Raw genomic sequence first — 13,818 nt, forward strand, 5'->3', positions numbered from 1 at the left:
CACTAGTATCATCGACTCTAAAAAAAATCAAAAAATACCAAGACTTCATAAGAGTCTTCGCGACGTTTATCGTGCTCTAGAAAGTGTAGCATTTCACAAAAATGCCTTGAAAAAAGTGCATTCCGTGTCTGCCGAGCAGGACTGTGAAATATATTAAATATAAATATATTACCAATAAATACAACAAGATTGAGATCTTCAACGTTTTTGAAGTTTTTAAAATCTAACTTTTTGAAAAAATCATAAAAAACGTCAAATCTCGAAAACTACAAGGATTTGAGAAGTGAGAATTGGAGGCAAGATTCGTAACCTCTGAGAGTACCATCGCAATATCCAACAACAGGAATGAGATCATCAATATTTTGGAATTTTTTAAAATCTAAATTTTTTAAAAAACTTTTGAAAAAAAATCATAAGAAACGTCATATCTCGAAAACTACGAGGATTTGGGAAGTGAGAATTGGAGGCAAGATTGGCAACACCTGAGAGAACTCTGACAGCACCCAACTACAGGGTGAGAATTTCAAAAATTGAGAAATTTTGTAAAATTAAATTTTCTAGAAATTTTTGAAAAATCTTGAAAATTGCCTATTTCGTAAGCTAAAAGAATTTGGTTATTCATATTTGGAGGCCAGAATCGCAAAACCTGGAAAAAATCTGACAATAACCTACTATTGGGTTGCTAATTTCAAACTTGATGAAATAAACACCAAATTTAAACTGGAAAATCGGAAAAAAAACCTTAACCATTGCAATATACGATATAGCTTTAACGTGATAAAATTCTTGTTAAACATGCAAAAAAATACGTTGATAAAGCTTAAACATGGCGAGATAGTGAAACCTGCATTTAAATATATAACAATAGATAGATAATAGATGAAAGTTTAAAAAATTAGGCGACGGGTAGACAGACAATCAAATTAATTAAAAAAGCAGGTATACAGACAGACTTAATTTGGCCTCGAAAAAAATACTGAAAAATTAATGACATTGCGGAAATCTAAAAGAAAAACTTTCTTAAGCATTGCAATATATGATATAGCCTCAAGATGAAAAAATTCTTTCGTTAAACATGCAAAATTATTATACTTAAACATGGGAGATAGCTGTCACTCGCATTTAAATATAGTATAGATAGATAGATGAGAAATTTTTTAAAATTAAAACTTCTGAAAATTTTTGAAAAATCTCGAAAATTGTCTATTTCGTAAGCTAAAAGGATTTGGTTATTCATCTTTGGAGGCCAGAATCGCAAAACTTGGGAAAACTCTGACAATATCCTACTATTGGGTTGCTAATTTCAAACTTGATGAAATAAACACCAAATTTAAACTGGAAAATCGAGAAAAAACCTTAACCCTTGCAATATACGATATAACTTAAGCGTGATAAAATTCTTGTTAAACAAGCAACAAAAATACGTTGAAAAAGCTTAAACAAGGCGAGATAGTGAAGCCCGCATTTAAATATATAATAATAGATGGATAATAGATGAAAGTTAAAAAAATTAGGCGACGGGTACAGACATAATCAAATTAATTTAAAAAGCAGGTATACAGACAGACTTAATTTGGCCTCGAAAAAAAATACTAAAAAATTAATGACCTTGCGGAAAACTAATTGAAAAATTTTCTTAAGCATTGCAATATATGCTATAGCCTAAACATGAAAAAATTCTTTCGTTAAACACGCAGAAATATTATGCTTAAACATGGGAGATAGCTGTAACTCGCATTTAAATATAGTATAGATATAGATAGATGAGAAATTTTTTAAAATTAAATTTTCTAGAAATTTTTGAAAAATCTCGAAAATTGCCTATTTCGTAAGCTAAAAGGATTTGGTTATTCATATTTGGAGGCCAGATTCGCAAAACCTGAGAAAACTCTGACAATATGCTACTATTGGTTTGCTAATTTTAAACTTGATGAAATAAACACCTAATTTAAACTGGAAAATCGAATAAAACCTTAACCATTGCAATATACGATATAGCTTAAACGGCAAAAAATTCTTGTTAAACTTGTTAAATTTTATCGGAGCAATCATAAGTCGCGAAATAGGAAACAACTTCAATTGTGTTTTGTTGACCTCACTTTAGATGTTTACTGTCTTTTTGAGAAAGTTAGAACAAAAAGTGGAAGAATGTGTTGGAAAAATCGGAAGTGTTCTTCACATTAACTTCGACGGATACATTTTTTTGTATGTAAATAAACTCCGGATTCTCAAAGACTGATTCTCCAAATACATTTTTGTCGAAGAATTACCACATATATAATTAATATTTTCATTTTTACGGGTGCAAAAATAGATTTATTTATATTTAAAAAAAAACAGTTAAATACTTTTCTTCCCAGCCCTGTTGCTAAGCATATGATTTCAGCATGCGGTAAATTTCATATATCAGATATCAACCTGATAGATGACGTGTTTAAAGAATTTCCTTAATTGGATTCAAGAGTTCAATACTAAGTTCATTAAGTACAATTTTGTTCAAGATCAACTTAGCTTATTAAGAGCAACGACAGTTCGCTCACCTTTGTTCATTTGTTTAAGTTCTTTAATAATAAAAGAACTTATCGATTTATATCTACACCATAATCACTCATTAGCTTTTCTGGAATAACCTTGAAACCAAATCAGCGTATACTGTGCTTTTATCTTCGGTCTGAAAAAGTAACATCTATTACTGATGTAAATTCCATCTAACTACAATAATCAAATTTTTTTGGAAGAAATATTTATCTAAGTATGGGTATCATATCTACAGATATCTCTTGCATCACAATTGAAAAACATACCATTACATCGATAACAAAGGATTGAGATTTACAAATAATCAAAATAGGTGTAGCGAAATATAATTTCTTTGATTGAGTGACTAATCGATGAATGGGCGTTTGGGAAATTAGATTAAATTAAATTCAGCAATTTTTCAGTTGATATAAGCGTTGTTGTCTATAGGCAGTGGACTTGTGCCGGGAGACGGAATTTTCCGGGGTGATTGTTGCCGAGAAGACAAGTTTTCACTTTTCTGTTTCTGTTGGTTTCGTCTCTTCAGGGCAGCTTGGTTGGTGGCTTTGAACACCTTCTGGATTCCTCCCCGGAAGCAAAAGAAATTGTAGTCAACCAGAGGTGCTTTTTGCTAAAAAATAAAAACAAGGATAAACGGTTACTGTGCAAATAGCACAGAATGTTCCGACCATAGTCTTCAAAAAAGTACAGACATTTTTTTCAAATTAGTGTATTTTTTTGATAGTTTAAAAAATATTCAGGACATCCCTCAGCCAATCGGAAAATAAAATTCAACCATGTCTCCTTTCTACTTCAAATAATATTTTTTTCTGCTTTCATATAAGGTAAGGTAGCATCTCGGATCACCTACATTGTAGTGGTCATCTCTCATGATAAACACAAGGGCAAGATATCTGTTCACTTCTTTTAGCACCATAACACTTCCATTGGTCAGTTTGATTACACTGCTCGACTGGTAGTCGTATGATCCACCCTCATCTAGTAAGATACCATTGGCAGCCTTGTCGTTGGCTTGAACCATTCCCATATTTGGAGATCCGTTGGGCACGCTACTGCCCATCGCCACTCCATTCGAGTTGGGAGGAGTGGAGGAATCAAACATGCCTGAATTAACACTGCCACTGTCACCTTCCAATCCATCCAGAATCGCATCATTGCTGTAGATTCCTGGAAAAATGATAGCCAAAAAAATTACGATTTTGAACACAAAACCTTATTAGGACATCAATTTGAAAAAATTTTATTACACAAAGGCGAAGCTGCGCATCGCAAACACTTGCGAGATCGCGACCAAAAAGCAGCTCTATCAAGTGAAATAAGAAAAAGTAGAAATAAGCCTAGAAACTCGGCTACATGTAGGACTCGCATCTGCGACCTACTGCAATCAAGAGATTTTGAGCCTCACGCACTATCCACTCAGCCACGCAAGCTTAACAATCGACAAACACTAGTCACGAATAAAGCAGCTACATATGCTAATAACTTGCCAATGCGATTCAGTAAGAGTGGCACCAAATACAAATAGACTCAATTTTGCATGTAATAATTTGGAATATAGCAAACTGAAGGCATCCACATTAACTTTGCATGTACCAAATCGCAACGAATAAAGCCATATTATGTAAAAATTATGCATTTCAAAAAATTGCGAGATATATTGAGTTAGAAAATTTCTGAAACCGAGTTTTCATTAATGCTATGTTGTTACTTACTATTCCAATGCCAAAGCACATGCGATCAACAAGCTGTAAAGGTGCCCCACCAATATTTGCGACTAAGGTTGGAAAAAAAGAAGGATAGTACTAATACACTCGACTCGCAAGTGTTATAAAATTGCTGAGAATTAATTGCAGACCACGTTAGCAAACATCTGCATACTTTACACAGTTCCTGGTAGATCACGCTAACCTGACAGATCAATCACGACATCAATCATGTCGCAGCATAATTCGTATGTCTGCATGTCTACCGCTGAGGCATCCGTGGCTATGTAGATCTTGGATACCACATCAAATAAAAAGGCTTTATCAATGCCTGAAAAGTAGAACATTTCTTTTACAATATTTCTCTCAGTTAAAAACTGATTCCATGGAAAAATTCACACCTGAGTTTTCGACAAATATAGACAACATGTGCTCGAGAGTAGCTAATTGTGGAATAAGCTTTTGTACAACTTTACTGAAGGCCTCGAAAATCGAGTGATCATAAATAGAAGTGAGAGAAAATGAGAGGGTGATATTGGATTGGTCGTCTTGATTCAGTTTGTCGTAGGCTCGATGGTATATGTCTCGTTGTATTTCGATTTTATGATCGTCGTTCAACCCATCTACCTAATAAAACAATTCTTCAAATTCAGAACAAGGATAGCCGGTTGATGTCACAGATTGTTCCGACAACATGATCAGAAAAAATTCTTCAAGTTAGTGCCTTTTCTTGTACGTCTTGTGATGATAGAATAGAACTGTACAAATGTGTAGAAATTTAGTCAGTTAGGCATAAACGACTACAATTAAAAGTTTTTAAATATGTTCTATTTTTTGCATTAAAAACTTCACATATTTTCGAACGTTTTTTTTTGCCGGAAGCGCTAAATAGGGCTTCCAAAAATAACACAAATGGACAATTAAATGCATTGCTTAAGCAAGTATACATACCTTGTGAATAAAAATTTCGAAGTTGATATTAGGATTGACTGAATAAGCTCTTGTGACCACGGCTCTCATGATATCCAAGGAATCTGCATAATCATCCTAACAAAGACAATAAAAACAAATGTCAATATTAGCATCTTGTTGCATTTTTTGGTAGGTGTTCATCAAGACTAATAATGAGATGTTACAAAAATGTGAAAATAATTTCGGGGATCGTACAATACTCCCGATACTTGACAAAAAAAACATGGCAACCTGGCTGACAGAAAAGCTAGCCAAAAACTAAGTCGAAGGAACTGTTCGAAAAACAATTTATCAAAAACTATGTCAACCAAAATTTTCAAAACTAGTACTTCGGAATTTTTTAAAAACTAAATCTACAGAAGATTTCTGATGTTTGAACAAAAAAGTCAAAAAAACACAATTGTCAGCAATATAATGGCATTGAAATAAATTCATGAATCGGCAACTAAGACGGCATAACTTTGGTCCATTGAGCAGAACAAAAAACTGAATCATGATATATTTTGAGCGACAAAAAAGCCGATTAAGACTAGCCGAATACTTCACATGATTTTGAGTTAAAACAAAATCAGCGAAAAAAACAGGAAATTTAAAACTTAGCCAACAGACTGTTGGAAAAGTGTCAATCAACGCCAGGGAGCAAAAAAATATACTGAATGGTTTTTGAAAAAACTTCACTTGCGAACAACGTATTCCCTTGTGCTCTTCAAATTTCGATAAAAGTTTATGATTCACACTTTACTGATAGATTTAACCCAATGAGAGAAAATTGGATCAATAAGTATTTTTATGCCGCTGGGAAAACTAAAATCCTATTTCGAAGCTAGGAATTGCTGATGTTGTTGTAGTTTCCTCAAAAAAATTGCGTTCGTTTAATTCGGTGCCGTTTCGTCCCTAGTTCAGTGTAATTGGTCCCGAAGAGATAGATAGGGCATGCCATTAGCGTAAAATATTAGAACGTTGTTTTGACACGGAAATCGTTTGAAAAGGCCTCGCGTTTTCCTGTGAGGCCAGCACACTCCGTCAAGCTAATTTGATTTTTGAGGAGTTAAGCTCTCCCGCCTCTTCGTGCTTTGTGAGCTGAAGGCGTTCAGCTACACGAAGGATGTCGATCCACAGACTAAAGATGCTGAGATAAGTCGGTCTATCGGGACAGTTGAAAAAGGATGCGCGACAACCTCGTATTTTGCTTCCTGTATGGGCCTGCTAACTGATTCTATCGTTCGGCGGTCTAAAAGCTCCACAAGATAGCTTCCGCGCAAGATTTGTTTAAAAAGCATTTTATTATGCACTCGAGCAGGGATAATTTCAGTTTCATCGCCTAAATGGTCATTTTTTGTCAATTTAACACGGCCAGTAATCGTTGTAGCTGTGTTAAACGTGTATTGTTGCTTGACCAGTTGATGTTGCTCAAACTTGGAGACCAGATGGGTGCGGCGTAGTTCATCACGCTACGGCTGACTTTTTTCATAACTGAATCTACTGACTTTCTAGAATCTCCAATTTGCACTTGGATGTTTTTCTGGCCTGAATTTTAGTTTCATAATTTACTTCGGCAGATAAAAAACTAACAAAAGTTATCATAGATTTGTTTTCAAGGGATAGATTTCAGTGCCTGTTTTTTATTAGTTGTTTAGTTAATAGTTCATTGGTGTGTGTAGTAGCTTCATTGGATTGAGCGTTAAGATAGTGAGTGATATCACCAGCATAAGTGACTAGCTCAACCTTTTCACCGGGCGTATGCTTGGAGCTCATATTTTAGCGTAAGATTATGCTCGAGAGAACAGAAACATTGTGGTACCTCTTGTTGAACGTTTCTCATGTCAGAGTTTGCATCTCTAAATCCAAATATTGTGAAGCGTCCTCGAAGTGAGGATCACGGCCATAGCTTGGTGTTTGATGCTAAGTCTGAGTTATATATCATCAAAACAACGCTACACTCGGCTATCAAAGGCGGCAGTGAGATGCAGTGTAACCATGAGTGTTCTCTGGCATCGTTTTTCATGATTCAGTCCATCGGTTATGTGATTACTGATAGATATAAGTAGCATCACGGTAGACCAAACTTTGCTAAAACCGTAATGGTGGTTTGCTAATTGTATATTTAGGTGTAATTAAGGCAAGAGAACCATTTCCATTAGTTCGGCGATACTAGTACAAATAAAGTAACTTTTTAGACATCTCTAGATCCTTCTTCGGTTTAGGAAGTGGAGTTATGAAGGATATTTCCCATTTGAGGTTTTGTGACCGCATTGATAGGGAGCACTAAGGCCATTTGGTCAGTTAGTGTAATTGGATGAGAGCAAGTTGAAAGGAACCTAGAGCCTTGTTGTTTATAGATTTTTTGATGGCTTCTAAATAGATTACTCGGTCGACCAGACAAAAGATTTAATGGTGGATCACAGTCTGCTTTAGTTGACTTAATGGTTGCCATTTATCGGGAAAAACATAAATTTTTCTTTTTGCTGTTTTGAAAAAGTTGGTTATTCTCTCTTTGAGAGGACAAATGTTTAGGTGATCTGAATTTTCTTTTGGAAGATAATCTCGACGTGGCATCACTTTTAGTGCTTTAGAAATCAGATTTGGCAGTTAATCGCAGTTAGTAAAAAAAATTATTAAAAACACTAAAATGCTGAAAGAATCGAGATCTACCATATTTTTCATTTATCGCAATGTTTCATAATTGAGAAAATAAACTTGTCGAAACGGACAATTGATAGTTAAATAAGCATCACAACAAAGATTTACGAAGCGCTTATAAAGCCGAAAATACTTGAGCAGATATTCACTCAGCCGAAGCCAAATAATTTGATCAACAAAAAATTTGAAAAAATTCGTACAATCCCTCAAAATACACACGCACATAAACAAATTACTAACTCATACGATGCAATATGAGTGCACAAAGCCGATATATATAAGCCGAAACCTTTAAAGTAAAAAAAAACGATATACTTAAATCGGAGTAGGACAAAAAATCGAGAAAACGGTCATTTAAAACATAAACATCTTCAAAAAAGCCGCCTGCTAGTTGACCGAAAAAAAAAACAGAATTGGCGCTGCCTAAAACACTTATAAAAACTATTGAGATAACTAAAGCTACATCGGCAATTACCTGGGAATCAATAATATAGATGAGAGCATGACACTGCGAGAAAATTTTCTCTGAATCGATAACACTGGCATCCAATACATCGAGTTGACCTGGAAAAAACAGACCTTTCTGTTGAGCTAGATTTTAGTTTATTCTCCATCTAATTTTCCAGCTATCTTACCGGGGAACTCCCAAACTTCAAAGCGTACAAATGAAGAATGGTTGATTGAATCCTTTTGGATTTTGCTTGTAGATTGGAGGAATAAAGTCTCGTTAGGTGACATTTTATGAAAGACTACACGGTTAATTGCTGTTTTCCCCGAACGCTGTCTGCCAGTTAGCAAGATTCGAGGCTTTGTATCTCGGAAAGCATCTTGACCTTCATCCGTCCTGCCGAATAACTGAGGCGAACCTACGGCAACGCCACCAAAAGAGCCCATTTCATCAAATTCTCCGCTAGTGTTGAGAGTCATTTCTATTCTACAGAGACATGCTTTCTGAACCAATTATTTATGTTGAGGCAAACATTCATTAATTATAATCAGAAGGTCAAAAGTAAAGTATCATAGTAACCGAGGTTACAGTCAGGAGTCCCTTAATCAAATATTTCAGTCAAAATCCTAAGAATTTTCTAGATATGGAAGAGTAAATTATAACGTGAATAGAAGTAAAGAGAGTCAGATGGTTGGGAATCAAGCCAAGCAGATTGAGAAAACTACCACTTACGCAGAATATACCGCAGTAGAAAGAAACTCAAAAAGATTGATGAAAAGAAACAGAGCAGATCGACGTGATATGAGTTTATTTGGTTTATTTTGTGGGGGCCAGCTCCCTGAATTATCTGAAGTCATCACTGGGGCACAGAGAACGTTTACGATTTGCAAGACAATCCACAGCCATCTCCGGGCTTTCATTGAACCCTTATTCAAAGAATCCTCTGAAGATAGTGCAAAATCTAGTAAAAAGACAGGGTGTGCTCCGACTTCGATCAAATCTTGTCATCTGGCATGACACAAAAAACAACTCACTGACAAAACACCGAAGTAACTACAACCCATTAACGAACAAATTCCACCCCCTCGCCCCATCTCAACTAGTCGAAGATCTTAGGCATCTAAACAGCACCCACAAGATAGAGGCCATCGTCTACACTCGCAGAGAAGGTACACGCGATATTTACGAAGAGCTCAACTCCAGCGGAATCTTGGTAATTGACGCCATTAGAGATCTCATATCCAGTAGAAAACGCAAGGATATCCAGCTTAAGTACGAAATCGCAAAAAACCATCCCGATATTGTCATTGAAAAGCGGCTCGTTAATACAATAATCCGAAACAAATCAGACCTTACTGGACTCAAGAAAAGCAGGAAGAAGAGACTGAGCTACAAGAACAAATAGAAGTCAAGAATCGAAAGCGACCAGAGCACAAAAGAAAGCAATAAGAAGCTGAGCAAGAAACAAAAGGACAGGCTCAAGACGCGTATCGCCCTTGGACTCCAAAAATAAGTAAGACTCTCCTCGCCTTTAATTATATTCTTGTTGAGTACTTGTGATTCTAACCGCCCCAGTGCATCCATAGGAATTAAGTTTCCTAGGAAGCGCGGGAAAGTCAGAGCATAATTAGATATATACCCAACCGAGTTGAACTAAACCCAGTACATCTATAGGAAATCAGTTTTCTTAAGAAGTGCGGGTAATTTCAACTTCGGTTTGTCAATTCCAACCTGTGTTCCAACAATCTCAATGCATTCTTGGGAATTAAGTTTCTTAGAAAGCGCGGGATAGCAGGAGCTCACGTTTTGCAAACAAGTCCTTTACCCCTAGTGCATCGTAGGAATTATGTTTCTTACGAAGCGCAGGAGATAAGGGTCTCTTTTCTATTCCTTTTCTATTCCTACACATTCCACTTCCCCAATACATTCCACAATGGCGCCATCAAAACCGAAAAACTGCTGCAAAACATGCACAAATCCCATAACGGCACGGGATGCCGTGTTTCTATGTGTCTCATGCAGAGACTCAATGCACTTGACCCCTATGTGCACCGAAATGAGTGAACGAGCAACCTTCGGGATAAGTGAGGTCAGCCAAAACCTCCTACTTATCTGCAACGCATGTGTCCGCCTAAACCATAGGGACCGCACGCTGGACAAACTTGCATCCACCAGAGAAAACAACGACATAAAGCCAATAGTGGAGAGCGTTGAAGAAGTCAAAAATCAGCTCCAATCCCTGACAAGTAACATCGGTAACGTCGAAGGTATAAAGGACCAGATAACTTCCCTGAGAACCGAGATGGCTCCACGACCTGACAGTGAACTCACCACCAGCAGAACAACAAAAACATCAGAACCAAAAACCCAGAAGAAAAAAGAAAACTACGACGGATTACGGGTGCGAGGCATTGCAGAATCGAAGGCCAAATCGCCAAGAGAACGGTACGAACACGACGTGAAGGAAGTTAAAAGTATTCTGGAACTCCTAAAAATCGACTGTCCGATCGATGATGTAAGGCGATTGGGAAACTACGATGGCAAAAAAGACAGAACACTCATAATCAAAACAACCAGCGAACACCAGCGACGGCTGATACTGCTGTCGCTATACAAATTAAAAACTTACTCTAAAAAGGTATATATGAGCAAGGAACTATCCCCTGAAGACCAAAAAATTGAAAACGATTATTTGAAACTACGCCGAAAGATGATCGAAAACGAATACGACAAAAAACGTCTACGAATCAGAAACCTCAAGCTTCAACAAAACACAAACGAAACTGACGACAAGAATCTAGACAACTGGGAAAATGTTCCGCCAGAACCAGAACAATGACTACATACTAAAAGTTCGCTCAGTATTCTAAATTTCAATGTCAGGAGCCTGCTAGACATTAGTAGACGCATGACATTGGCAAATGCAGTTCTTACAAACGACTACGACATCATCTGTCTAACTGAAACATGGCTCACAACTGCAGTACCAGACGAGGCCCTCTTTCTATCAAACTACACAATACACAGAACAGATCGACCCAATACGGGTCAGAACACTAAGCACGGCGGAGTCCTCATTGCAGTGAAAGGTTTAACTCATAGCAGAATAGAACTCAAAACCGAACTAGAATGTGCTGCCATCGAAATCAAATCTCGTCAGAAGCAGATAGTAATCTGCTGCTTCTACAATCCCCCCAAAAACAGCCCGTATAGAGCATCTCCCGACAACATAAAAAACGTCTTAAAACAGCTTCATGACTCGCTTAGTGACAACTCATCGCAACTCATCCTAACCGGAGATATAAATCTTGCAGAAGCAAACTGGGACAGCCTAAACTCAAACGACGAATACGAAGCCAACATACTGGACACTCTAGAAAAGTACGATCTACATCAGCTAATCACGTGCCACGAAGGCAGGAGCACAATACTCATCAAACGGAAAAAAGTGTTCCGATCATCACGCATACAAAACTTATTTGTCCCTACCAACTTCGAGCAAAATAACAACCCCAGCTATTAAACGCGCATACCAGAAAACCGACTGGGATGATTTCAACAAACAAATCGTCAGCCAGCCATTTACACCATACTGCTACAGCAACATTGACGTCCTACTGTTACAGTGGTACAAATGGCTCGAGAACATCATCGACGAAAAAATACCCCGAGTCACCAAACACAGGGCAGAAATTCCACCTGGATTAGATCATCCACCTCACATCAAATGAAGATAGTCGCGACAATGAAGCGTAAATACGCAAAAGCAAACTCACTCTCGCTACTCCTGAAAATCAAAAAAGCTGAAAAAAGCCTGAACGAAGAAATCATAATGCATGGTAAAGCATGGCGAGCCTTCTTCAACCTCAAACGTAACATCTCATGCTATGCAAATCTCGAAACAAAATTGAACGCCTATGTAGGTTACGTCGTCCCTGTCATTTCCTATGCATCGCAGGTATGGTACCCATCAAAAACCGAAATGCGGGAAATCGAAAGAGTTCAACAAAAAGCTACTACATGGATACTTAACTACTCCATCGGATACAAAGAGAGACTACGTACCCTGAAGATCTTACCACTCTCAATGTACATCGAACTCCATGATATACTGTTTCTTCAATCGGTGATGGACGGTAAATACAGCGTCAGTGAAAATTCAATTCCAATATCACTGAGAGAAAGCACCACGAGACAATGCAGCGAATTCGAGCTCAACAAAAACCGCATCATCAAAACAGACGAAAATTTCTGGACGAGAGCCCCGAAACTTTTCAATATACTCCACAAACAGTTTCGCGACAACCCGACGAAAAAACAACTGACAGAAAGTTACTTCAACTACTTTGAAAACAGTTACAATCAGCTAGACACATGCACCTGGCGTGTACTGTTTTCCTGTGGATCGTGTAACCCCTACCAAAAACTCATGCCAGCTGAAAACTGAAGGGTTGACACCCCTGGGCCAATGAGCCCTAAAGCCTCTACTACTACTACTACTACTACTACTACTACTACTACTACTACTACTACTACTACTACTACTACTACTACTACTATTACTACTACTACGGGTCTATCAGATACTTATACTAAGCTGCTCTTTTGTTCCCTCAGCTTTATAAATAAAAAATTTCTTCGAAATTAGTTTTCACCATTGATAGTGCCGAGTACACAGGCAGAGTTCGTAACCTGTACTGCCAGGGAGTTTCTCTTCTTAAATAACTGATTGCCCTGGGTTTCTCGGCACAAGTCCTCAAGTTTTTACAGAGCTTGATTAGAAAAACTTCAGTGGTAGGATTGGCAGCACTCTGAACTTCAAAAGCTATTGATTAAAGCACGGCGGAGTTCTAATTGCTATAAAAAACTATCTAATATCTCAAGAAATTTTTCAAACGAAAGCTATTAAAGGTGCTGTTGTTGCATGCTCCCTTATTTTCAATGAACGTCAAATTATGCTAGTTTGTTTTTACAACCCTCCAGTATCTCCAACAAGCAATATATATCACACAGCCCAAGAAAAGATATTCGAACTATTTAACGAAATCATTACCATATCTCGAAACTATGCACACTTAATAATATACGGTGACTTCAATATGCTGAATGTTAATTGGAACAGTTACACCTCAACCTGTGACCAAACTCAACTTTTCCTTGACCAAATGATTGAATATAACATGCATCAAGAAGTTAAACATAATACTGCTTCATCTGGAATTCTAGATCTCCTATTTGTTAATTCGAAGACCGAAGTAATCTTCTGCAAAAATGCAAAGACAAAAAATTAAATTGTCTCTCAAATCATGATGTCATCTTAACCAGATTTAAGTTTCAGAGTTTTTCCTCAACCTTCACGAGACAAGCTACTGTCCCTACATCATTAGTTATTGCAATGCTGATTTTGACCAGATGAATTCCCACATACTTGAACTACCTTTTGAAGCGATTTGATGGAGCAATGTTAACGTCTTAACAGAGCAGTGGTACGACTGGATACGAACGATTATCAAAGAA

General features: G+C 37.1%; 1 protein-coding gene across 2 annotated transcripts; it reads right to left on the minus strand.

Annotated features, from left to right (window-relative positions):
- Window positions 1-2,685: 2,685 nt before the first annotated feature.
- Window positions 2,686-9,378, minus strand: LOC134847859 (uncharacterized). 2 transcript variants are annotated; one of them, XM_063865109.1, is made up of 7 exons: window positions 8,489-9,378; window positions 8,329-8,417; window positions 5,193-5,288; window positions 4,643-4,868; window positions 4,447-4,572; window positions 3,389-3,705; window positions 2,686-3,148 (listed from the first exon to the last, which is right to left on the minus strand). In XM_063865109.1, the coding sequence occupies exons 1-7, from the start codon at window positions 8,778-8,780 to the stop codon at window positions 2,939-2,941; spliced, it is 1,356 nt and encodes a 451-aa protein (XP_063721179.1). In that variant the 5' UTR covers window positions 8,781-9,378; the 3' UTR covers window positions 2,686-2,938. The 2 variants fall into 2 exon arrangements, with proteins under 2 accessions (XP_063721179.1, XP_063721187.1); XM_063865117.1 differs by lacking the exons at window positions 8,329-8,417; window positions 8,489-9,378 and adding an exon at window positions 7,015-7,288.
- Between the last annotated feature and the right edge of the window lie 4,440 nt (window positions 9,379-13,818).

Source organism: Symsagittifera roscoffensis, chromosome 1 (assembly GCF_963678635.1).
Source record: "Symsagittifera roscoffensis chromosome 1, txSymRosc1.1, whole genome shotgun sequence".
Lineage (NCBI taxonomy): Eukaryota > Metazoa > Xenacoelomorpha > Acoela > Convolutidae > Symsagittifera > Symsagittifera roscoffensis.

What these genes read in the sequence shown, in the direction of transcription:
- LOC134847859 (XM_063865109.1), bottom strand. Translation starts at nt 8,780, where the DNA reads ATGACTCTCAACACTAGCGGAGAATTTGATGAAATGGGCTCTTTTGGT. An exon ending in TCGAAATTTTTATTCACAAG is followed by an intron (nt 4,869 to 5,192) that starts GTATGTATACTT and finishes TTGTTTTATTAG; the next exon opens with GTAGATGGGTTGAACGACGA. An exon ending in TATATTTGTCGAAAACTCAG is followed by an intron (nt 4,573 to 4,642) that starts GTGTGAATTTTT and finishes TCTACTTTTCAG; the next exon opens with GCATTGATAAAGCCTTTTTA.